Below are 26205 nucleotides of genomic sequence, written 5' to 3' on the forward strand. Positions count from 1 at the left end.
ATTTATAGCCTTGGAAACGCTATGGGGCAATTCTTCTCTGTCCTGTAGGGTCGCTATGAGTTGGAATCAACTTGATGGCAATGGATTTGGTTTTGCTTTTTGGTATAAATATTTTTGGAATAAAAATATTTCTCTCTCTTGAGAGAGAGAAAGTGGCTGGATGAGATACTCTCTTTGAAATTCCATTTTTGTATATTCAAGCAGTTTCTTAAAAATTAAATTTTAAAAATTATTATTAAAAGATATTTAGACTGAGGTTTATTTTAAACACATGTATAGGATGAGTATTTCTAGAATTGCATTCTTCAGTATGTTGTGCCTTTTGCTTCTTAAATCAATGAAGCATAACTTTTATAAATAAAAGTTTTTTTTTCTTTTTTTTTGGAGGTCATTAAAATATTTATTAAGAGGATAGAATAATCCTTGCTATGGGTTGTTGCATTACATTATTATATTATTAGAGAGAAATTTGTTTGCATACCTTTATGATATTTATAACAAAATATTTCTATCTTTGAAACTACAGACTCAAATTTTCCAAAATCTTCATTCTGGGCTTCATTATTAAATTGTATTTTGTTCCTTTTTGGCATATTTCACCAGCCTATTGTAATTTTAAGTGTTTCATTCTCCCAAGGGATAACTGCCTATTTGTCATTGGTTAGGATCATCAAGGGAGTGGTTGCAAGAACTAATGAATGGTCATTCTTCTCACCAGAGTCCTGTCCCTCCCCTGAGCTGTGGGTGCTAGCCTATTAATCCTCCAGTAATCCTTTAGGTATTTGGGGACAATTAAGTCTCAATTAAGTTGGGACTCCCTGGGCTCCTTTTTACCAAAGATAATTAAATCCCAAACTTGAAACTTGAAAGATAATTTGTCAAGCAGCAGCTGTATACTGAGTATAGGGATGTCTAAGGCACAATCCCTACTTTCCAAAGAGATGGAATAATCTAGTTGATAGAAAGGAACTTCAATCTTGCAGTTCATGCAGATACTCTCTAACTTTCTTTCTCAGAAAAAAATATGATGTCTTGCTGTAAAGCACTATAAAAGGGCTATTAAAATATTTCCATTTATTATGATAGAGAGCATTAGATGGTCTAATATCTTAATTTTTCAGGTGGGAAAACGGAAGTGCACTTGGTAATTTTTTTTCAAAATAAGGTAAAAGTGAATGGTTGCATAAATGTTGTTGTTAGGTGCTGTCTAGTCAGGTCCGACTCATAGCGACCCTGTGTACAACAGAACAAAACACTACTCGGCCCTGTGCCGTACTCACAATCATTGCTATGTTTGAGCCCATTGTTGCAGCCACTGTGTCAGTCTATCTCATTGAGAGTCTTCCTCTTTTTCACTGGGTCTCTACTTTACCAAGCATGATGTCCTTCTCCAGGGACTAATCCCTTCTGATAACATTTCCAAAGTATGTGAGATGTAGTCTTGCCATCCTCACTTCTAAGTAGAATCCTGGCTGTACTTCTTCTAAGACAGATTTGTTCACTCTTTTGGCAGTCCATGGTATATTTAATATTCTTCACCAACACCACAATTCAAAGGCATCAATTCTTCTTTGGTCTTTCTTATTCATTGTCAAGCTTTTGCAAGCATATAAGGGCGATTAAAAATACCATGGCTTGAGTCAGGCGCACTTTAGTCCTCAAAGTGACGTCTTTGCTTTTCAATACTTTAAAGAGGTCTTTTGCAGCAGATTTGCCCAATGCAATACATCTTTTGATTTCCAGACTGGTGCTTCCGTGGGTGTTGATTATGGATCCAAGTAAAATGAAATCCATAAATAAGTGCGATATGCTGTCCTTATTTGTTCTTAGTCTAAATTAATCTTAATTTTATATTTTTCCTATGTTGAAATGAAATATACATTGTCATATATCAAGGAAACTCTTCAGTTTTTTTTTTCTTCCCCTGAGTAACTATTCATTTGGCTTTATGTTCCAAACATATTGTACCCACATTAATATGTAAACAGAATTTTAGCACGCAGAGATTTGTGTGTCCATTTTGCCTGGATTAGTGGCTCACCTGGTGTACTTGTTTGTGTTAGGGCTTTGACCAGCTTCGACTTGAAGGATTGCTTTGTGATGTGACCCTGATGCCAGGTGACACGGATGATGCCTTCCCTGTGCACAGAGTCATGATGGCATCTGCTAGTGATTACTTCAAGGCTATGTTCACAGGTAATTTTCCTTTTTAAACTCTGCATCCATATTAAAACAATGTAAAAAAAATCTAGGTTTAAATCCTTCCGTTTCTAAAGTGAAATTCAGTTCTTTGGAGCTGTATCTTTGTTTCAAAAGGATTATACCAGTACGTATGGTTGTGGGTGGTACTTTTTTAACTTGCGAAGTGGGTGTATGTTTTCAGATTTCTGTCCATCTTTATTTCACAGCTTTTCCTTTCCAGACACATATCTGATTTGGCCACCAGAGGCTCTAGTACCGCTAATACAGTCTTTATCCATCAAAGATACGAAGTGATGGGAGAACATTTTGGAAGCACTTGCATCGTATACGACCTCCATTAGTATAGAAATGTTCCTTTTTAAGTACTCTCTTTTAACTGCAAAATATGCAGAAGCCTGACTCTGTCAGGAGTGGTTACACAGAATACGACTTTTCCTTGATTTTATTGCATCTAATTAGCAGCAGAAGTGAGTTTGACCTTAATTAAATTATCCACCTTCGTTTAATTGAATGTCTTTTTACTTAAGGTGGAATGAAAGAACAAGATTTAATGTGCATTAAGCTTCATGGCGTGAGCAAAGTCGGTCTGAAGAAAATTATTGATTTCATTTATACTGCGAAGCTTTCTCTTAATATGGACAACCTTCAAGACACACTGGAAGCTGCCAGCTTTCTACAGATTCTGCCGGTTTTAGACTTCTGTAAAGTATTTCTCATATCTGGGGTAAGACATTTGCAAATTTTATTTTTCCTGGGTAGACTCTGATATAGCCTATTTAGAGTAGGACTTATGTATCTGCCGTGTAGACATGTAAAACTTTTGCCATTAGAGAGTTGACAGGCAGTATGTGATCTGGAAGAAAGCTGAGAGGAAAAAAGTACAGTTGCATCATAAAATGGAATCATTTCACAAAAGCCTTCTGTGTAATCAAATGACATCAGACACTAATGGTGTTTGATAATAATATATACTTACACATGTTTGATAATGTTATATACCATAATCTATTTTTTTACCTTAATTATTTTATACAAGCAGGATTCTTAAATAGAATTCTGTGGAAAAGTAGTTTGATCTTCTAGTGGTCCCTTAAAATAGGTTCAATACTTTTTTTGCCCCTTTAATGAGGGAACTAGGTCTTAAAAAGAAGTAACACTTATGTGTAAACCTGAAAGGATGTAAGTCTTGATTTCATAGAAACACAGTACCCACTAAAATATTTGAGCCTTTTTTTTGTTTTAATAGGTAAAAGAGAGGGCACATATAGGTATAAATCAATGAACTACTTAGCAGTTGCCCAGTTGCAAAGAACAGTATCTTACTTTAGTTGAGACCTTTGAATTTTAGTTGTGGGAAACTAAGTGCCTGTGTTGTAGAGAAATGTTGCCAAGAAGATTTCCAGAGTTTATAGAGCTTGCTTTTTTTTTTTACCAAATATTATGGCATTAGTACATTTTTATATATTTTCTAATTCATTATGTTGATGGATGATGTATTTTTCTATAATCAGTTTTAATTCATATCAGTTTTAATATTGGTAAATAATTGCTGTTGGCCTAAAAATAACACTTTTGGAACACGGAGCCTTCCTTAAAACACAGTGGTTCAAGAGAACCTGTTCTTAATTGTTTTTTTAATAAGCTACTCCCTATCTTATAAAGTAATCCAACAGCTAATTTAACTGGATTTTTGAAAGTGTGTTTTTTGTTTCTGTTTTAAGATACGCAAAATATTCATGATTACTTGTAAACTAACTGCTGTTTTTATGGATTTTATGGCAGCATGGTGTTATATTGTTAATTTTGATTGTTCCTTAAGAGGTCATCTGTACTGCACAAGTAGCCAAAGTGAAGTTTTAAATTTCCCATGATACTGCTTGTCGCCATTACTGGATTTGGGTGCCAAATTGCATTTTAATTTAATGATACTAGGCCCTTCCCTTGAAGACCTGTAAGCATCCTCCTTCTAGTTTTGTGCTACTGACATCATGTAACAGCTTAATTTCAAGGGAAAATGAATTGTACTGAGTATAACTTTTTAAATGTCTTAAGTCCAATAATTAATTTAGTCATAGCACTTAATGCCTACATTTATAGACTCAACATTGCTTTACACTGATCTTAGTAACACATAATTGTCCTGAGCCAAACTAGGGACAATGCCATGATTTCTTTTGGAACTAATCATTAACTAGAGGTATTGTCGACCTATTTTCTAATACAAAGTTTAATCCTTACACCTTCATATGTCAGTTGTGACCAGTTCCTTTACCTGAAAGAAAAAGATCAAACAGGAAAAAGCATAATTCACAGTATCACAGTAATTTTACAAAATTGACAAATTCCCAGTAATTAAACCATTGGTTCCTTAATTTATTTGAAACATTTATTGTAACTGTATGTTTTAATCATTTGGAAATGTCTTCCTTTTTATAACAACTTAATATCATCTTAAAGATTATATTCTTCATTCCTAGCATCCTCTGCAGATATTCTAAAACCCATTTCTAATGAAGAGGCTTTTCCCTGCCAAAGTTTACTTGTGGTATAGTTTATTCTGACCCCCTTCAGGTAACACCTCTTTTCTTAGCACAGCTCTACTTGACTTATCCTCCATTCTCTTTACTTAGGATATGTCTACATGATTTTCCAGTGGAAATCTCCCCTCTCTGAATCCATGATAATTTCAGAGAAAAGTTGGCAGATCACTTCCAGGAAGTTGTTGGAATCCAGATTTTCCTTTATCCTTCTTTCATGCATTTCGTTTTCTAGTTAAACCTAAGTTCAGCCTTGCTTTATTTATTTCCCCTTTCCCTTTCACGCAATCAAGTGAATCAGGAAACACAGTAGCTCTGGGTGGCTTTTCTACTTAGGAGAACTGAAAGTTTCAAATATTTTTCAAAAGAGGATTTGACTTTAGTTCTCCCACAAGCTATCATAGATAATGTTTTAATATAATAAGCTCACATTTTAAAGAGTGTGCTGAAACCAAATATTTTAGAGCAAATGGGCTTTCTGTTTTTAATGATATAGCAAGACTAGCTCACATAACCAAAACACTACTTGGGTTTGAATTTGTAGAAAGAAAACTCTGGTTCTAATAAACTCTCTTCCATCCCATTCTTCATCATATGTGTGGATGAGGCAGAGCATTGGTACGTATAACCAGAGCCAGCAAATAACCCACAGAGTGTTTATATATTAGATTTGAGATAACTTTAAATATAGCATTACAGCCACACTTAGGTTTGGTGAGATAGAGACATCAGTTGCCTATAAGAGCATCAGGCTCAATAGAACAAGAACTCACCGCTCCTAACTTTGCTACCCTTTGCATTCATGTGTTTCTCTTAGGGTGGTAAGTATTATTATTGTTTAAAGGATCTAGCATTTATGTTTTCTTACTATGCTCTATTCTCGGGAGTTGTGAAAAAGAGTGTAAAATGAATACAAAAGGATGACAGTGAAGGATATAAAGCAGAGTAGTTAAAAATTTCAACGAAACTAAAAACCTATACTTTCACGTAGCATAGAGACAATGGAATATTGCCTTTGTTTAGTTTATAATACCTAGGAAATTTACATTATTTTTCATCCTTATGACATTGCAGAACTAAAGCATGCTAGATACTCTGCGGACGTCCCTGATTTACAAACAAGTTGGGCTTAAATTTTTATTATTTGTTTGCAATTTGGAATTTGTAGCGTCTAGCATTTGTCCTGAAGAATTCATCATAGAGGATTATAGCCTAGCCCACAAAACCCAATTTAATATAAAGCTGCCAAAATATGGCATTTGTAAATGAGCTGGAAATATTACAATTTGAATATTAAACAGAGTGGAACAGAGGTGAGCAAGAAAACATTTTCTTTATTTTTATATAACCAAAACGAACCCACTGCTGTTGAGCCAATTCCAAGTCATAGCAACACCATAGGGTTTCTAAGGCTGTAAATCTCTATGGAAGCTGACTGCCACATCTTTCTCCTTTGGATCCGCTGGTGGTTTCGAACTGGTGACCTTTTGGTTAGCAGTCAAGCATTTTAACTACTGCGCCACCAAGGCTCCTTATTTTTATACAAAGGCATATTTAATCAGAGAATGAAGATGCCATCAGACTTGATGACATTTTCTCTTTAAATTTATTATTTTTCAAGTTACGTTTAATTTTTTCTTGAAACAGATTATATCATTTGTTCCATATATACATTTATTATCAGTGATGGGGGTGGAGGACCCACAGTAAAAGGGAGAGAAATTTTTATTGAGATGACTGAGTGTGGTGAAGCATTGAAGACAGGAATAGAAAGAAGGTGAAAAATCATTATACGTGGGAAAGAGGCAAAAGCCAAGAAAAAGGGAGAACTTGGTTCTCTCAATGGAAAATGAAGGGAATCAGAAGTCATTGGAAAAGTCAGTTTTTCTTGCTAGTAAGTGATGCTGTTTAAACAACAGTTCCGGATGAAAAGTCTCCAAGTCCAGTGTTAGTAATCTGGGGAGTGCCTGTATAGTAAATATATTTAAAAAAAAAAAAAACAAACCCTGTTGTCAAGTAGACTCCAACTCATAGTAACCCTATAGGACAGAGTAGAACTGCCCCATAGGGTTTCCAAGGAGCAGCTGGTAGATTTGAACTGCTGACCTCTTGGTTTGCAGCCAAGCTCTTAACCACCGTGCCACCAAGCCACTCCTTGGAAACCCTACGGGGCAGCTCTACTCTGTTCTATAGGGTCACTATGAGTTGAAATTGACTTGATAGCAATGGGTTTGATTTTCACATTTCTTATTTAATCTAAATTGGATTTATTCCGTAAAAAATAATGGGCATGTCTTTTAATGTATATACATATTTTGCTTTTGTGGATATTTAATACAAGCTAGAGAAAAAATTGTACAGTTATAGTTCAGAATGAATCAAAATTCTTTCCCTCCTCATCAAGCTAATCTGGACTTTTTTATGTCCAGGGCTGATATTCTGTGAGTGCCTAGATGGTCACACTGGTTGTTTATGGATGAACATTTATTCTGTTTGGTTGGTACCAAGGATGTGCTGGTTGTTCAGGATTCTAAATACCATCCCTGCGAACAACCATGACCATCCTATTCTTTCCCAACTGCCATCTAGGACTCCACAGGGGAAGGAGAAGAGGCCTAGCCTGGGCTCAAACCACCTTAGCCCCCCAGCATGGTTCTAGTGAACCGCTTATTTCAACTGGTACTTTGGTACCATGAGTTGCTGCCAAATATAGTAGTCGTATAGCCCAAAGTCCACTGTAATAACTAACGTTGTATCCAGTAAGGGAAATACATTCATAGTGCAAAGGAATAAAATAGATTCCCCAAGCTGGAGATACCATCAAACTTAGGATACAGCTCTTTAATCACCTCAAATGGCATTTAGAAACTGAAGAGAGGCAAAGACAGAGAGAGGTGTTTTTGTTTGTTATCATCCCTTTGTTCTCACCAAAAGGTCCCTTCCTTCCCTATGTCCTCCAGTGTTCTCACCTGTGGAACAGATGCCTGTTAAATCCTTTGCTTCTCAAAAGTGGCTTGTTTGATTTCTTCCCAGTCTTTTTCCGTGTACGTGCTTTCTCTGTCTCTGCATTGGTTGTACCTGATTACAAACACTCATTCTAATAAACTAGATAGCACCAAGGAGAATTTGGTATGTTGAGTGTTGGAGAAGTCCCCCTAAGTTTGCCAGCTTTCTTTGTCTTTGCATTTCTCTTGAGAGTAAAAGAACAGATTTATTTTCTGTGGGAATTTCTTTGTATAAAACCCTGATCTTCAACAGAATAACTTGACAGATATCTGATGACACTTGCCATTCAAATTATACTGATAACAATGTTTGGGTGCCTCAAGGAGGGTAATTTGAATAATTTACTACAGCAGCAGTGAGTACAGGTATGTTAATGAGAAAACCACTTTCAAAATTATGATGCTTGGAACTGCCCTGAGGATGACTGTGTAGGTTATTTGGTTACAGTAGAGCAATTTATAAAATCTATCCAGGAAATGTAAACGTGCTCTTGATTATTTTAACCACAATTTTATCAGTTCCTGTAAGTAGTCAGGATATTTGGTCCTTTTTTGCTTGCTTATCCTTTAAAGGAAACCCTGGTGGCGTAGTGGTTAAGTGCTAGGGCTGCTAACCAAAGGGTCGGCAGTTCGAATCCGCCAGGCGCTCCCTGGAAACTCTAGGGGGCAGTTCTACTCTGTCCTATAGGGTCGCTATGAGTCGGAATCGACTCGGGGGCACTGGGTTTGGTTTAGTTCTGTTATCATTTAAAACACTAGGGTGATTGTTTGGATTAGCATCTGTAATGACCTTGTCTTTAAGTGTACCTTCTTGGGAATTTTGGCCAGATTGTGTATTCAGATGAAATTGGAATTCTTTCTACTTTTGAGGTTTTCTTTTTTTTTTAATTAGCTTTCTACTTTATATTTTCAAAATGTAATGCATTCTATTATAAATGGATTGCATTGTATTATATGTTATATTGCTGCATTTGCCCACGAGGGCACTAGGTTTTATCTAGGCTAAAGAAATGTTTGTGGATCTGCTAGCTGAGGCACTTCTAAGACTCATGACTGAGAAGTGGATTGAAACGAACCATAATCGAATCATCCTGTATTTTTCCAAAAATGGCTTATCATTATTCCGTCATTATTGGTCTGCTTATATTAACTGTTATTCTAGCCTTTGATCCTGTAACCTTTATATTTTATGATTAATTTCTGTAGGTTTGATTACGTGTACTTGGTGAAAATTTATTTCCTATTACATATTTTTCTTATCTGAGTCTCAGTTTAAAATTAATAAGCTTCTAGTAATTTGCTATATTAATTTGACAGGCACTCTATTTTTAGTTGTATTTATCGTTACAGCTTTGGTTTTTCTATTGCTGTTATTTGTAGCATTTAACCTTAGCCCTGGTGGCATAGTGGTTAAGAGCTTGGCTGCTAACCAAAAGGTCAGCAGTTCGAATCCACCGGCCACACCTTGGAAACCCTATGGGGCAGTTCTGCTCTGTCCTATAGGGTTGCCATGAGTCGGAACTGACTCTTTGGCACTTAACAACAACAACAACATATACCCACAGTGTGTGGCTATTGTACTTGAGCTATAGAAAATACTTAGTCCTCCTTCTGTCAAGAAGATGACAATTCAGAAGCTTATGAAACACCAATCTCTGGTGATTTTTAAGACAAGAGTAGGCAGCTATCTGTATTGACTAGGTGGTGTGTCAAGGTCTTGTCCAGTCCTGTGAGTCTGTGCGTATGAACTTACTGGTATATAAAAGGTATTTCAGATACTACAAGTACCTTTAAACAAAAGAAGGCGCCCTAGTGGTGTAGTGGTTAAAGCGATCAACTGCTAACCGAAAGGTTGGTGGGTTGAAACCACTAGTGGCTCTGTGGGAGAAAGACGTGGCACTCTGCTTCCATAGAGATTTATAGCCTTGGAAACCCTATGGGATCGCTATCAGTTGGAATCGACTAGGTGGCAGTGGGTTTTTGGTTTGATTAAACAAAAGGTAGGTTTTATTATTCTTATTTTAGTAATTGTTTTTCTTACTGGACGAAGTTCAAGAGGAAAGAATTAAATACCTTGATTCCATTCCTAAACTATGAAGATTTGTTCTTATCTGTGATCTTGGTTTATATTATATGCTATAAATTTAGATTTAAATTTGATGACTAACAACTGGCAGTATCATTTTGCCCATTTAAAAGTACCCTTTCTTTGTTGCTGTTATTAGTAATCATTTTGGTAATGATGAAAATATGCCCACTTGGGAATTATATTTGTGTTATTAACTTTCGCTTATCCATACCAGTAATGTGTGCAAAAGCACAAATACCTTTGCTTTGGGGAAGGGCCATTTCCTACTTGCCTTGGGAAGTGGATCCTTTACCTCAAACAGGAATCCCTTACACTCAGGGCGATGTAGGCAATTAGGTATTGACTGTCACTCCACTTACACAACTTAAAATATTATGAAATGCCAACCTGCCACTTCTAAAATTGGCTTAAAATATACTTTTTATTAACCATCTTAGAAATCTAAGGTATTGATACAGTGTTAAGCTGAACATTTCTAGAGACCCATAGTTTGGTAATTTATTTGCAGAATTCTTTCGTGTTACAGTTAGTTTTTGGTTTTTTATGTATACCCCTTAAGTATAATAAGCAACTGAAAAAGATATTTTGCTGATTTTTGTAAAGCAAATCAGCTGCTTAAAAGAGTTCAAATTGTTATTGAATAGTAAATCTACAAAACTAGCTGTGTGTTGTGTGCGTATTAACATTAGAGGTTTCAGTGGCATTATATCCTAACTGGGCTGTTAGTTTACACAGAGAAGTGATGTTCTTAGTCTCAGTTCAGCTTTTAAATAGAAGGATCGTAGAAGGATTAGCCGATTTTCTTTTAACCACCTGCCAATCTGTTGGTAATACAGTTGCATTGACAAAAGTTTGTGTGACAAAAATACATTTGAACCCTTTGCCTATGACATGTGGCCGTGAGTCTACACACACACACACACACACACACACACACAGGTACTGACATTTGTATGGCAGGCATACTTTTGTGATTTATTCCTTGTGTTATATTTACTGAGGTTCTATTCCTATTTTCATTTTTGACCAATCAGTTATTAGAGTATTGAAAAGATGTCTTGTTGAAGAAGGGGCTCTCCATAGTGTCTCTCCTTTGCCTAGTTGGTATATTTCACTCCGTGCAAGGGACACTGTCTTGGATTCCTTTTGATGCCAGGCTGAGCTAGAATATGCTGAGAGTGAGAGAATGGCTAAGGAAAGCTACGTTGCCCAGAAGATACAAACCGTCCTTATAGGTAGCAGAAACTAACGAAACTGTATGAGTAATTTGATGTGGATACACCCATTCTAATCCTCAGAAAGTGATTCCTTTGCATGTATATTCTGATAGCTAAACTGGAAAATAACTCCGCCCTGGTAATAAGGTAATAATCATCCCATTAAGTTATTTTCATTGTAAGCAATAACTTTTGAAGAGACCAGTATGATGGTATAAGTGATGCCTGTTTACATGAAAGGGAAATTTAGGAATGAGGTATTAGAACTTCTCTAGTTGTGGATCTGCTAGCTGAGGCATTTTTAAGAATCATGACTGGAAAGTGGATACAGATGAATCATAATTGAATTAAAAAAAAACACAACCCATTGCCATCGAATTGAATCTGACTTATGGCAATCCTACAGGACATGGTAGAACTGCCCCATAGGGTTTCCAAGGCTGTAAATCATTACGGGAGCAGATTGATATATCTTTCTCCTGCGGAGCGGCTTTAAGTTCAAACTGCCGACCTTTTGGTTAGCAGCCAAGCGCTTAATCACTGCGCCACCAGGGCTCCTGATATAATCGACTTAACCCTCTATTTCTCCAAAATTTCCATCTGACCAGAGTGTCACAAAAGTGTGGTATTTTTAACTTTTTTTATTGGCTTAATAGGTCACTTTAGACAATTGTGTCGAAGTTGGGCGGATTGCAAATACCTACAATCTGACAGAAGTGGATAAATACATTAATAATTTTGTCCTGAAGAATTTTACTGCATTGCTGAGCACCGGGGAGTTCTTGAAACTCCCTTTCGAGCGGCTTGCCTTTGTGCTTTCCAGTAATAGCCTTAAGCATTGCACTGAACTTGAGCTCTTTAAGGCTACCTGTCGCTGGCTACGCCTGGAAGAGCCTCGAATGGACTTTGCTGCAAAATTAATGAAGAACATACGATTCCCACTGATGACACCACAGGAACTCATTAATTACGTGCAAACCGTGGACTTCATGAGAACTGACAATACTTGTGTGAATCTGCTTTTGGAAGCCAGCAATTACCAAATGATGCCATATATGCAGCCAGTGATGCAGTCAGACAGGACTGCCATTCGGTCTGACACCACTCATTTGGTTACACTAGGAGGAGTGCTGAGACAGCAGCTGGTTGTCAGCAAAGAATTGCGCATGTATGATGAAAAGACCCACGAGTGGAAATCATTGGCCCCCATGGATGCCCCAAGGTACCAGCATGGCATTGCTGTCATTGGAAATTTTCTCTATGTCGTTGGGGGGCAGAGTAATTACGACACAAAAGGAAAGACAGCAGTTGATACCGTCTTCAGATTTGATCCTCGATACAATAAATGGATGCAAGTTGCATCTTTAAATGAAAAGCGCACCTTCTTCCACCTAAGTGCTCTGAAAGGATATCTGTATGCAGTCGGTGGGCGAAATGCAGCTGGTGAACTCCGTAAGTGTGTGTATATGTTTTAAACATAGGAGGGAATTTCTTTACACAGAGATTCTTGCCAAGTCATAAAACCAGCAGTTCTGTAAAATTAGACACAAAAAATGTAGTTAAGATCGCATTTTTTAAACAATTTTTCTTAGAAAATATCAGAGACCATCTGTATGCCTTATCTGGGCATATATTGTTGGCCAAGTTTCAAATTATATCATAAATAAGTCATTATGTTGTAGAAGATTTTATTTGTGCAGTATATATGTTTTTCATCTTGAAGGTACAACTGAAAAAGTATATTCAGCTAACTTAAATTCTAATGGAATCTTGGGCAGAAGTTGACATATTTCCTCATTTTCCATTTTTAAAAGCCCCACATGACAGTTTACTAAACAGGTTAAAATCCTCCGTTATAGAGGACGGACTATTGTTTCTTCTTTTATATAATCTGCTACCAATCAGAAGCCACATAATAAGATTTTCCTTTGTAGATTAAATGTACAAAGTTGAGTAGTATCCAAAGTTTATTTACTATGAGTATTATGGTTTTTGACTATCAAGCTTAAAAATCATTCTCTCTTGATGAAATGCCAAACAGTTTTCTTTGCTGTAAACTGATTTGGTTCGCTTGATTTGATGGCCACTTTTTGTCTTCCTAATCTAGAATTGGTCCCAAGCACAATTTAACATAGTGGTAGTTTGGCTATGTAAATTAACACTAACTACAAGGTATAGTTTTGTTATTTTAGATAAAATTGGAATAAGATAGCTTTCCAAAAAGGATAGAGACCACATCTTCTATCAGGACTTACGTATCTATCATTACCATTGTTGTTTGGCCTTTTTTTTTTTTTTTTTGGTTTTGCCTCTCTTCTTCTATTCTCTGTTCTCAATAGGATCCTGGTAGTCAACCAGTATTCTAGTCTCCATAATGCTGGAGAAGTTTAAAGTATTAACATTTGCTCTGGATCAGTTCAGAGTAATTCTCAGAATCTTTTTTTTTTTTTTGCCCCCGATATTCTAAGAAAAAAAGATAGTTCAATGGATTAGAGACCAAGCTATTCACTAGCAGAAAAATACCTGTTTCAACACTTGTCCATTCCAGTTTATAAAGCCCTTTCTTGTTAGCGACGTAATATTAATGTTCTGATCTTTCCTACCCACAATGTTTTTCCTTTGTTACAGTAGGGTTTTATCTAAGACCATCCGGATTATTGGGCTAAGTGTTATGATCATGAACTATACAGGTTTTCCAATGTATTTTAATAATCAGACTTTTAAAAGCATTTGAGGTATGAGTACCTGTCATGTGGAATTATCATTTCACATTTCCTTAGTCAACTCTCACATGGTAATTTCATATTATTGTACTATTTTAAATTTATGGTGTCCGGAAATATCTGGAAGAAGGTAGTAGTAACTTGGAGGTAGTTTATTGGAAAAAACACTTGTATAAAATAATCCTTAAGAGTTCTGTTATAGTTCTAGGTCATCACCACTGCAGCCAGTGGTGATTTTGTAATTTCTTTTCTCAAAGGAAATACCTTCATTTTTCAAAGCCAGTGCTTGCTTGCTTGCCGTTACCACCCCTGTTAATATGCAGCTGCTAACTTTTCAATGTCCTATTCCTAATTTTTAATTAAAGACAGTTATCTTTCTGGGAGTTTATAATCTTCAGGCCAAGCAGAGTCATTATGTAAAACCAAGAAGGTAGAGATTTCATTTTTGTGGCCCATTTCTACCTCCTCTGCCAGCCATCCCTAGTTGGAAACAAGAAGTAAACCGCCCGCCCTGTTGAGCAGGTGGCCTGCACATGGGCTTCCTTGCTCATGACCCTCAGAAACCACCACCTCCATCTCATTAAAAACAGGCTTCTGTGTTTCAATTTGAAAATGAAAAGGTACGAGAGAATCAGACTTTTAGTGAACTATTGCTAACTTCATTTTAACCGTTTGATTACGTTTGTTGTTGTTGTTAGGTGCTGTCGAGTCAGTTCCGACTCATAGCGAGCCTGTGTACAACAGAATGAACCACTGCCTGGTCCTGCGCCATCGTCACAATTGTTGCTATATGTGAGCCCATTGTTGCAGCCACTGTGTCAATCCACCTCGTTGAGGGTTTTCCTCTTTTTTGCTGACCCTCTACTTTCCCAAGCATGATGTCCTTTTCCAGGGACCGATCCCTCCTGATAACATGTCCAAAGTATGTGAGACGTAGTCTCCTCATCCTTGCTTCTAAGGAGCATTCTAGTTGCACTTCTTCCAAGACAGATTTGTTCGTTCTTTTGGCAGTCCATGGTATATTCAATATTCTTCACCAATAGCACATTCAAAGGCATCAATTCTTCTTCTGTCTTCTTTTTCGTTGTCCAGCTTTCACATGCATATGAGGTGGTTGAAAACATCATGGCCTGAGTCAGGCGCACCTTAGTCCTCAAGGTGTTATCCTTGCTTTTCAACACTTTAAAGAGGTCCTTTGCAGCAGATTTGCCCAATGCAATACATCTTTCAATTTCTTGACTGCTGCTTCCATGGGCATTGATTGTGGATCCAAGTAAAATGAAATCCTTGACAACTTCAGTCTTTTCTCTGTTTGTCATGATGTTACTTATTGGTCCAGTTGTGAGGATTTTTGTTTTCTTTATGTTGAGGTGTAATCCATCCTGAAGGCTGTGGTCTTTGATCTTCATCAGTGTTTCATGTCCTCTTCACATTCAGCAAGCAAGGTTGTATCATCTGCGTAATGCAAGTTGTTAATGATTCTTCCTCCAATCCTGATGCCTCATTGTTCTTCATATAGTCCAGCTTCTCAGATTATTTGCTTGGATTACATTTAGGCTTTTAAAAAACATAATCCCCAAAGCTCAATTTAGAAATAATGATTTAAAAAATAATCTCCTTCTACTTCGCAAATATAGGTCTGTTTTAGTTAATTCATAAACTGCATTTTTCACAAATGCATGTATATAATTATGATATAGACAGAAACACTCCACGCCAGGAAACAACTCTAATTCCATTTAAAGGGGAATTATTTGATATTTCTTTTCCTTTGAACTTATCGCCCATAAATCTACAAGTAACTAGACTTTTGTAGAAAATTATCGCTTCCCTTAAACTAAGCATACCCAGCAACTTCATTCTCTACTAAATATTTTAAGTTAAAATATATTAGAAGTTTAAAAAAAATCACGTGACTGACTTATTAAGTACACTCAAATTGAGGGCCCTGATTCAAGGAGAGCCTTTAGGCCAAAAAAAGTCATAACACCACCCCCTTCTCTGTTAGAGCCAAGTGGGAGCAAGAAGTAGACTACCCTATCTTGTCACAGTCTTTCATCAACTACTGTTAGTATAATAGAACCTAAAGATGGCTATTTGCCCTGTCTACTCCATAAAAGGACAATATCAATGAGGTCTTCTGAATTTTATTCATTTATAATGTTTCTCTTTGTATAAATAAGAAAAGTATCTGTGTGAGTTGCTCTTTCCAGTTTTCTTGGGCCCACTGTTTTTGTAGGACATGAGATTCTGGTTCTAAATAAACTCTTGCTTGTAATTCTGCATGTTCCAGCCAGAGGCTGTTTTTAACTCTTCTCCTACTCCACAAACATCCCACTTTCTCTATATGTAATGTTTTGGGGGGGGGGGCCTCCTTTTTTTTCCTGAAACTAACATCTGTTGTAATAAATTGACATTCCCATATCAACTGATTACGTTAACATATTCATATGCCTGTATAAATAGAGACGGGGTAGCAGTGGATGACAGGAGAAGAGGATTGATGGGAGAGTGATTAAACAATTTAACAAGTTCACTAGTACTTGCACATCATTTGTTCTTTGTACACACAGTAAGCATCGACTTGCAGCACCTAACAACAACAACCAACATGTATAATTACAAAAAGAAAACAGTGGCAGCATTTTCATGACATATTAATACATTTGGCCTTTTAAAATCCTTTAATGGACTGTGGATCTAAGGAAAAACTAAGTCCATCAAAAAGACTAGTGTGTATGTGAGCCTGGTTTTTTGCTGGAGATATAGTTCCTTGGAAACACCACTTTCCTTTGACACCTGTTACAATGGGAAGCTAGGGGAGCCTTAGAGTAGCTGTCACTTAAGTGAAAAAGGAGTCAGTTATTTCTGGCATCTTTCAAAATTATGTCATATAAGACAGTGATCTTCCGTTGAGGTTTGTGTATTGAATAGAAATATGACAGCTCAGATAGTAAGTCAAGCTTTCAAATAATGAAATACCTTATAGAAAATGTGTTAGGTATTTTTTCAAATAAATGTATAATAAAATTACTGAAAGTTATCAAATGTCTCAGCATCCTTGAATAGACTTGGGGCCTTCTTGATTAAGCAGTGCATCACCAGTTGGCACTCTAGGATGCTAGAGTCCATCCCCCCTCTATGGGAACCATCATTGTTCCAAATGTGTTTTTTTTTTTTTTTCCCCATGCCTAGTCTCTTTCCTAACCTCAAAGACCAAGAAAGTTCCACATCATCCTTTGGAGCTGATTCTGGACTCCAATAGAATCACCTGAGAAAATAAGGATCTCTGGCGAGCTATATGAAGTAACCAATCTGAGTGTAACTCTTAAATCAGAGAGCTTCTTTATCATAAATACCAGGCCACCAGACTACCGAAGCAGATTTTCTAGATTAACCTAAAACCAAAAAAACCTAGTACCATCGAGTCGATTCCAACTCATAGCGATATTTTCTAGATTAGGTGTTGGCAGATTTTTTCTGTAAAGGGCCAGAAAGTACATATTTTCAGCTTTGCAGGCCATATGATTTCTGTCACAACTACTTAAATCTGCCATCGTAGTGCAAACGCAGCCATAAAAAATTAATAAATAAATGGGTGTGGTTGTGTTCTAGTAAAGCTTTATTTATGGACACTGAAATTTGAAGTTCATGTAATTTTCACATGTCACGAAATATTATTCTTCTTTTCATCTTTTTCTACTCTTTAAAAATGTAAAAATCATTCTTCCGTCTTAACTTGTAGGTCATGCAAAAACAGGTGGTGGACTGGTTTTGTCTCTCGGGTTGTCGTTTGCTGACCCCTGAGCTATTTTTTCCCAGTTGTCTTGTTCCCACATCTCGTAGACTATGATGGAGCCACTGCTTTGTGGCTCCAGCTCCTTGCCTTGTATCAAACCCTGCCTCTTCCTTCAAAAAAGTTGTTGGTACTTATCTATATTTGACTATCTTGTTAATATGGCCAATAGAAATAAGACTTTTGGTATATATATTAAAAAAAATTAGATACATTCAATTCTACAACTCAATACTGTTTAATTTACTTATAACAATAGCAATTCTACATAGAGAAAGTCTAAAGGTTGACAGTAAAGATTAAGGGATTGGAAAAGCTAAGGGAGATGGATTATTTAGTTGGAATAAGAAAAGTTTAGGAATGACTTTTAAGTAGCTTTTATGGTTACTGGTGGTTGCTAGCCCTCTTGCACTGAGGGGGCTCTGGATGAAAGAGTATACATGGATTCTTAGAAACCCTATTATGAAAAAAATGCAATTAACTCATTGATGGAGGAACAGTATTATTGTTCTACATAAGAAAAAAATACTGTTAATCATGAGGAGTGATTAGCTATTCAATTTCTAGCTCCACTACGAAAAGAATTAGAGTAAATTAGTTGAAATTGCATCAGAACAGACTGAATTAGACATAAGGAAGGACTGTTAGGCTCTAGAAACTTTAAAGTTCAAGGCAGAGTCCGGCATTAAGAAAAGTATAGAACTGTAGTGAAACCTGTCATTGGCATCAAAGCGGTGATCTCTGGAAGCCTTTTTAACTCCCACCCCTTTGTTTTGATAGGATGTGTGATTAGACTATTTTTTCAGATAAAATCTTCCCATTAATTACTTTTCTGATGCCAAGTACCAGTCAATATGCTTGTCTGTTGGCATTGAGTCAAATCCAGCTCATAGTGACTCTATAAGACAGAGTAGAACTGCCCCGGAGGGTTTTCAAGGAGCACCTGGTGGATTTGAACTGCTAGCCTTTTGATTAGCAGCCAAGCTTTTAACCACTGAGCACCAATATGCTAGGTCCTTTATAAGTGGAGAGAGAGATAATAATGTACATTCAGTTGGATTTTGCAAGTCAATTGTGTAAAAGTTATGCCATAGGCAAATGGAAATGAATATTCCTGTCACTGGAAATAGTTAAAAACAGTATTGGGGCACGTGGCAGTTTTAGCTTGTCATTAATTGTGGAAACAGCCTTTATTTTTGGGAAAGATTTTGCAGGATCCTGCTACTTGGTGAAAGTGAGAAGAAACAAAGTTGGTAAGGGTCTGAGCCTGAAGCCAGGAACAAAGCTAACAAGAGAGTAGATCAAAATGAAAATAGTTAACAGCCTTTGAAATAGATTGAAATTCAAAACGAAAGTAAGTAGAAAAGGAAATCAATAAAGCTATATGAGAAGTGGTATAATATGGACGTGGTCTGAGGAAAAATAAGTATTTTGCATAATAAATTTGATGAAGAAATAAAATTATTGACTACAGCAGAAAATTAACCCCTCCCCCCCTCTTTTTCTTCTCTTTCTTTACCTGTGGTCATGTTATTTTTTTTAAATGGGAAATCTTGTTCAAAGGGTGACTCATCAGTTAGGATTGCATTTGGCTCAAGTAGCCAAAACCTTATTCCAGTGGCTTGTTCAAATAGCTCCACTCAGTAAACTTCTCCTTACATGTCATTGGCTACAAATAGATTATATGTTTACCTCAACTGCAAGGGAGCCTGCTAATTTGAGTTTTGTTTTGAGTTTAGTACATTGCTTCCCTGAGCAGGGTTGTGGTTCTGTTAGTAAGAAAAGAGCAGGGTTGGGGGAGGTAAGAAATTGGGTTAGCAACGGTCAGTGTCTGCAATAAATAGTATGTCCTTTTCAAGTCAATCTAGATTTTGTGCTTTTGACCAGAGACCTCCTAACAGCTCTATTTCTTTCCTACCTTTTAAAAAAGGGTTGCATTTTTCATCTGCCTTTACTGTCATTTTCCTTTTACTGAGGTTATAACAGATTAATTGAAAGGTATTTAAGTAAGTTGAAGTCACTTCTCCAATAATTTCATATTTTGCTGCTAATCATCTTCAGTTTAAGAGCACTGCTGGCTACAGTGGTAGCGGCGTGTACAAATTATTGGCTTTAATGTATAAATGTGGAAAAATTATTATCCGTGTCCATTTTGTAGTCTGATATGAAATGAGGCAATGGCCTTATGTCTCTTCAGAACATAAACCAAATTGTGTGCATACCAAAACCAAAAACCCATTGCCGTTGAGTCGACTCCGACGCATAGCGATCCTATAGGACACAGTAGAACTGCCCCATAGAGTTTCCAAGGAGTGCCTGGTGCATTCGAACTGCTGACCTTTTGGTTAGCAGCCGTAGCTCTTAACCACTACCCCACCAGGGTTTCCTGTGCATGGTAAGCACGCAAAAACTGAATTCCCCACTCTATACCAAAAACCAAAACCAAATCCAGTGGCATCGAGTTGATTCCGACTCATAACGACCCTATAGGACAGATTAGAACTGCCCCATAGAGTTCCCAAGGTGCGCTGGGCAGATTCGAACTGCCGACCCTTTGGTTAACAGCCATAGCTCTTAACCACTACGCCACCAGGGTTTCTCTATTGTGTACATACTTTCATTTTTTAGTCAATTTAAAATTTTGCTTCATATATGTTAATGTTTGCTCCTATACGGTGTGTCAACAGGGGGAGTCCAGAGTTGAGGTTTTCTCCTTCCTATGGTTTTTTTCCATCCTTCCCACATTTTCAGAGCGAAAAAACCCCAAAATGTCAAATTATGAAGATTTAAACAGGTATTAGAAGAAAATAAATCCCAGAGATTTCTTCAGGGACAGAAATGTGTTTATATTATTATATTGTTCCTAGTCTAATGTAATGTATTAATGGCTCATATTATTAATGTAGTCTCAACAATTGCTGTAACATGACCCTTAAATAATTTCTGATACATGTAATAGATATGTTTCATTTATTTGGATATTATTATCGTTCCACCTAAAAGGAAAAATAGTTAATTGCTACATTTGAGATTAAAAATAATTTTTCTTTTTTTTTTTTTAACAATAGCTACAGTAGAATGCTATAATCCACGAACAAATGAATGGACCTATGTTGCCAAAATGAGTGAGCCCCACTATGGACATGCTGGAACTGTGTATGGAGGAGTAATGTATATTTCAGGTAAACAGTTATCATGTGGGTGCAGTTCATGTGATACATTTAATTATATGGTCATCTTTCCATGTAGTCATTATAGTAATAATCCAGAAAAGTAGATAAGCCAAATATAGTTTATGTTGCGCTTAGAAGGTAATTTTGTTTGTACATTTGCATATGACTGCCCTCGACATTCTACTAGTTCAGAAGACTAGCAGCAAACCAATCCCGCTGTAAACGTATAATTTAGAAGTAATCGAAAGGTGTTCAGATTCTACAAATTGTTTTCACCTCTCCATACTCTCTATATTAATCACCATTCATTTTCACTATAGCAAAAATTAATCCATTTTGTTCAAAATTTAGCTAAACATCTGTGAGGAATTATATTATTATATAACCTGTAAATTCTACTTGTTGGAAACCCTGGTGGTGTAGTGATTAAGTGCTCCGGCTGCTAACCAAAGGATCGGCAGTTTGAATCTGCCAGGTGCTCCTTGGAAACTCTACGGGCCAGTTCTGCTCTGTCCTATAGGGTCGCTATGAGTCAGAATCAACTCAATGGCACTGGGTTTTTTTTTTTGGTAAGTTCTACTGTGCCCGTAAACATGCTTTTGGTGTACATAATACTAGTCATTCTCTCATTTTAGTGCAACCCATAATATAGATGTTTTCCTTTTTCATAGCATTTTAATGGAGGTTCTATGATATCACTGGGTGAATAGTTCTGTGCTGATTACCTGTATTTTGGCTATGTGCAGATACATATTTCTATTTTAAAAATGCTGAAATGTCTACAATTTACTCACTGTATCCCAGTAACAACTTTCATTCTCAAATTATCCTTGGGTAGATTTTAGAAAGGAGTTTTATTTTAATGTAATGATCACCTCTGGTATTAAAAATTTACCTTATTAGGCAGATTCTTACCTTTTGGTTCGGAAACAGTTTACCTTTTACAGCTTTCCCTCCTTTTAAAAGCCTGCCAGTGCCAAGCCAGCAGTTACATTATTAGAGAGCAGAGGTGTTAATATGATGTTTGCGGTCTGAGCACTGCCTTATGAAATCTGTAATCAAGAAGGATCTGGGAAAAGCCTATAGTGTGTGATTGGCAGGGTTCTGGTGTCAAATTCATGAGCAACTACAAGACAGCGGTACTGAAAGAGCCATCCAGGAGATTATATATTCCACTAATCAATGATTTACTTCGTCTACCTATTTTATATTTTTGCTGCTATACCATTTTAATGAGAGCTCTGAATTCTCTGGGGGAAAAAAAATCACATCCAAATTGTTTTACTAGTGCTTTGGCATAAGTAGTATATGTTGCCAAAATGACTTTTCCATTCGAGAGTAGGATAGGAACCATAGCAAATTTTCCAACAACGGAACACTGTTTTGCTTCCTGGGAATTTTGTAAAGTATAGAAATAACATTAAAAGGCCGAAGAAAACATAATGATTGCCACCTGGCCGCAGGATAGTAGAACTTTAAATGATACAACTGAAGAATAGCTTAGTCTTTCCCTTGTCTGTAGACCAGTCTGATACTTTCATTATAGAGACGGAGTTATATGTGATCCAGGAATACACTTTGGAGGTCATATGGACTCAGTAGATCTGCAATGCACTACTGCACATATAAAACTCCACACGTACTTCGCATTCTACTTCTTTAGCTCTTCAAGTGAACATTCTGGTGGCAGATGCCATTACCTACCCTCACCCCACCCACCCAGAACAAACAATTATGGATAGTTTTATAAGCTTGTCCATTTGCATAGCATTTTCAACTTTTTCAAAGCATTTGTATGTATCTCATTTCATAATCACAATCCTAAAGAGATAACTAGAGTAGAAACTCTTATGTGTCAGGTAAGGAAATGGACACCTAGAAGTGCCCTAACGCAGGGCTCAGAATCCAGAGGCTGCCCACTCAAAAGCTAGGAGTAAATGGTTCATTTTAGTTGGGATTTACTGTAGACCCCACTCTGAAAGTGGCCAAAATATATTTTCATTCAGTAAATCCCATGGATCTTCATTTGAGAAAGTAGAAGTAATAATATAAACTATGTTTTAGTTCTTTTAAAGAAGAAATCATTGATTTATTTTTAATCCAGAGAAAGTATTTATAGGAGGCCGTTAAATATAAGAAAACTTTTTATTTTGGCTTAAAATAACACAAATTTATTATCTCACAATTTCTGTGGCTCCAGAATCTGGACGCAGTTTAGGTGGGTGTCTCTGCCTCAAGTGTCTCACAAAGCTGCAATCTAGGTGTTAGCCAGGGCTGCGGTCTCATCTGAAGGCTTGACTAAAAGAGGATATGCTTCCAAGCTCGCTCCTGGGTTTATTGGCAGAATTCAGTTTCTCATGGACGTTGAACTGAGCACCTCAGTTTCTTGCTGGCTGTTGGCTGAAGAGCTCCCTTCCTGACACACGGAACGCTCCACAGGGCAGCTCACAACATGGAAGCTGTCTTCCCTCACAGGGTGCAGTTGAGAAGGCAAGAAAGGATGCCACAGTTTTTGTAACCCAGTGTTTCAAGTGATAACCCATGACTTTTGTCAAACTTGCTGCATCTATTGATAAGCTTTAATATGTGGCTAAACAACAACAAAAAAAAATATGCAGCTAGAAGTTAATTTTCTAGGATAGAGAGCCTTTTACTTAGTTTTGCATTTTTTATAACAATCTGTTGACTTCATGCCTATCCTTTCCATTCTTTAGGAGGAATCACTCATGACACTTTCCAAAAGGAGCTCATGTGCTTTGACCCTGATACTGACAAATGGATCCAAAAGGCACCGATGACCACCGTCCGAGGTCTACACTGCATGTGTACAGTGGGAGAAAGGCTCTATGTCATTGGTGGCAATCACTTCAGAGGAACAAGTGATTACGATGATGTCTTAAGCTGTGAATACTATTCACCTATCCTTGACCAGTGGACCCCAATTGCTGCCATGTTAAGAGGGCAGAGTGATGTTGGGGTCGCTGTCTTTGAAAATAAAATCTATGTGGTTGGTGGGTATTCCTGGAATAATCGCTGCATGGTAGAGATTGTGCAGAAATATGATCCAGATAAAGATGAATGGCATAAGGTGTTTGATCTCCCAGAGTCCCTTGGTGGCATCCGAGCTTGTACACTCACAGTTTTCCCTCCCGAAGAAACCACACCTTCACCTTCTAGAGAGTCCCCTCTTTCTGCACCGTAAGACCATGCCTGAAACTAAGATGCTATAGTCCTGTCTTTGCAATGTGTCATGGATTCTCTTCTTTTTTCCCCTTTAGTAGTATATGTTAGGATTAGCCTCCAGTAATTGATACAGATATCGGGAAAAACAGTGGTGTTGATGTTATTTGTGCTGTTTGTTTGGCTTAGAATGTTTATAAAGTGGTAACACATATTCTGGGTTGTATCCCATAGAAGCTGATGTTTAACATATATATAATAAAAAAAAAAACCAAGGTGTTGTCTATAAAATGTTCATTCAGTACTTTATTTTGATGCTGTGTACTGAGTGTGAGATATTTGTCATCTTACATTAGAAAGCCCAATAAGTCACGTTGGAGGTGAACTATAGTAAGTGTACAACTGTGCTCACTAGGCTTCAAAGTAAAAAGTTTTCCTTTCATCTTTAACTGTAAGATGTCAAAGGGAGGCAGCCTACTCCAACAGGAAGCACACAAAAGGTTGCCAACTCGCATGAGCTACCTCCCTCTTTTCATAAAGTATTTTTTGACATATCTGTCAACCCACCTGACTGTGTGGGTGCATTGAGAACATATAAAGTTTCTTAGACACACAGGAGAAATAATAAGTATAATTTACCAATATTAATTAAACAAAACAAAACAAAAAACATGACCCCTCTACCTACAGGCAAGGGGTTGGGCCTTTTAAAGTGTGTATAAATTCAGACACACACATACTGATATGAAATAATGAAATACGCGATTTTTTAAATTGAATGACACTTCAAATAAATGTGAAGTTTTTAAAGAAAAATTTTTCTTCCAAAAAGCAGCTTCCATTAAAACGGGAATTCAGTATGAACATAGAATGGTACAACCATACTGAATTTAGGTGGATAAGGGCTAGAAATTTTGAGCAACTCAATTTGTCACATGACCAAATTTTACCTTCGAAAACTATATTCTGCTCCTTCTCCTTTGCTGTTGAGGTAACTTACATATTGTATGTATTCAATATACTCTTAGTTCATGAGGTTATTTAGCACAACGTGCAGCAGCTTCACCTGGAGAGCTGCCTCTGCTCAGTGAATTCGACGTCCATGTTTTATCTTTTTTTGGTAAATAAAAATCATTTAATGTCATTTTCGTCTGAGACATTGCATTATTATCTCATTCGACTTCCTTTAATTAAATGTCTCTTTTTTTTTGTTATGGCAAGATTCAAGTGATTGAAACTTAGATCGATGAGCAGCTTGGATGAATGGATATTTCTGACTTTCATTCAGGGAAAAAAAGTTTGACTAGATCTAACCTCATTGATCAGAACTCACTGCTGGTTGTCTTATGAGGGGCTAGTTTGTGGAAAATGCTAATTGGCTCTTCTTCATCCCCATGGAAGAATTGCCAGACATGCCTAAACTATAAGAGCAGTTTAGTTTCTGAGGTCGAGTTTCCTGATCTTCTAGAAGATCCATTTTGGCTAATGAGAAGGGATTGGGTAAAATGACCTCAGATGTGTTCTTGACCTAGGATCCTAAGGGAAGAATGTTTTTGGAAAGGATTATTTGAGAATTATGTTAGGACCATATGCATTCTCTGTCCTACTTTATCTGCAGATGACCAGATTAAGCCCCACCAAAAATTTTGGGGATGTTCCAAAATGACTAGAGTGTCACCGTCTTTCTTCACAAGTGAGTAATCAGCAGCGCAGATGTCACTACCTCTGTCTTGAGTTAAACACCCAGTGATTTCAGTTCTTTGCTCATAGGCAGAGTGGACTTGGCCATTTCCACATAGATAACACCTGCCTAAAAATGGGGGCACATACAGGATAGAGTAATGATTACACAACAGTCCACTGTGGTTGTTCTTAGTAGGGCAGCTCTCCTCCTAGAAGCAAAGGTTCTTTCCATTTTGTGGCTTCTCCCACCTCCAGGTCCTTGGAGTCCTCTCCATTCCCTCAGCAGAAGAAAATGGAAGATTGCAGGTTTGAGGGCTATAGGGTACAGGTTTGAAAGAGGTATCCATCACGTCTACCCACATTCTGTCAACCAGAAGTCAGTCCGTAGCTACAAATAAATGCAAAAGCAACTGAAAATATATAGCTGTGTTCCCAGAAACAAGAGGGAACAGGGTTGGTGATTAGCTAGCAGTTTGCCACAGGAAATAACAAAAAACATATACAGTTCTGTTTGACAACTTACCTTTTCTGCATCCATGCCATATGTTATTTAGAATAGCAATTAATGTCACACATTACTGCAGGTGCTATTATTAAACA

At 37.1% G+C, this 26205-nt stretch overlaps 1 protein-coding gene across 16 annotated transcripts in view; it reads left to right on the forward strand.

The window, feature by feature from the left end:
- The window catches only part of KLHL13 (kelch like family member 13), a 168546-nt gene extending 143525 nt beyond the window's left edge, over positions 1-25021 (forward strand). For all 16 annotated transcript variants that reach the window (XM_049872666.1, XM_049872667.1, XM_049872657.1 and 13 more), the window contains 5 exons: positions 2064-2196; positions 2730-2926; positions 11707-12502; positions 20638-20751; positions 23457-25021. In XM_049872666.1, the coding sequence (XP_049728623.1) occupies positions 2064-2196; positions 2730-2926; positions 11707-12502; positions 20638-20751; positions 23457-23944 (1728 nt within the window). In that variant the 3' untranslated portion in view covers positions 23945-25021. The remainder of the gene's footprint in view (positions 1-2063; positions 2197-2729; positions 2927-11706; positions 12503-20637; positions 20752-23456) is intronic.
- The last annotated feature ends 1184 nt before the right edge of the window (positions 25022-26205 follow it).

The sequence above is a fragment of the Elephas maximus genome, chromosome X, assembly GCF_024166365.1.
Source record: "Elephas maximus indicus isolate mEleMax1 chromosome X, mEleMax1 primary haplotype, whole genome shotgun sequence".
Lineage (NCBI taxonomy): Eukaryota > Metazoa > Chordata > Mammalia > Proboscidea > Elephantidae > Elephas > Elephas maximus.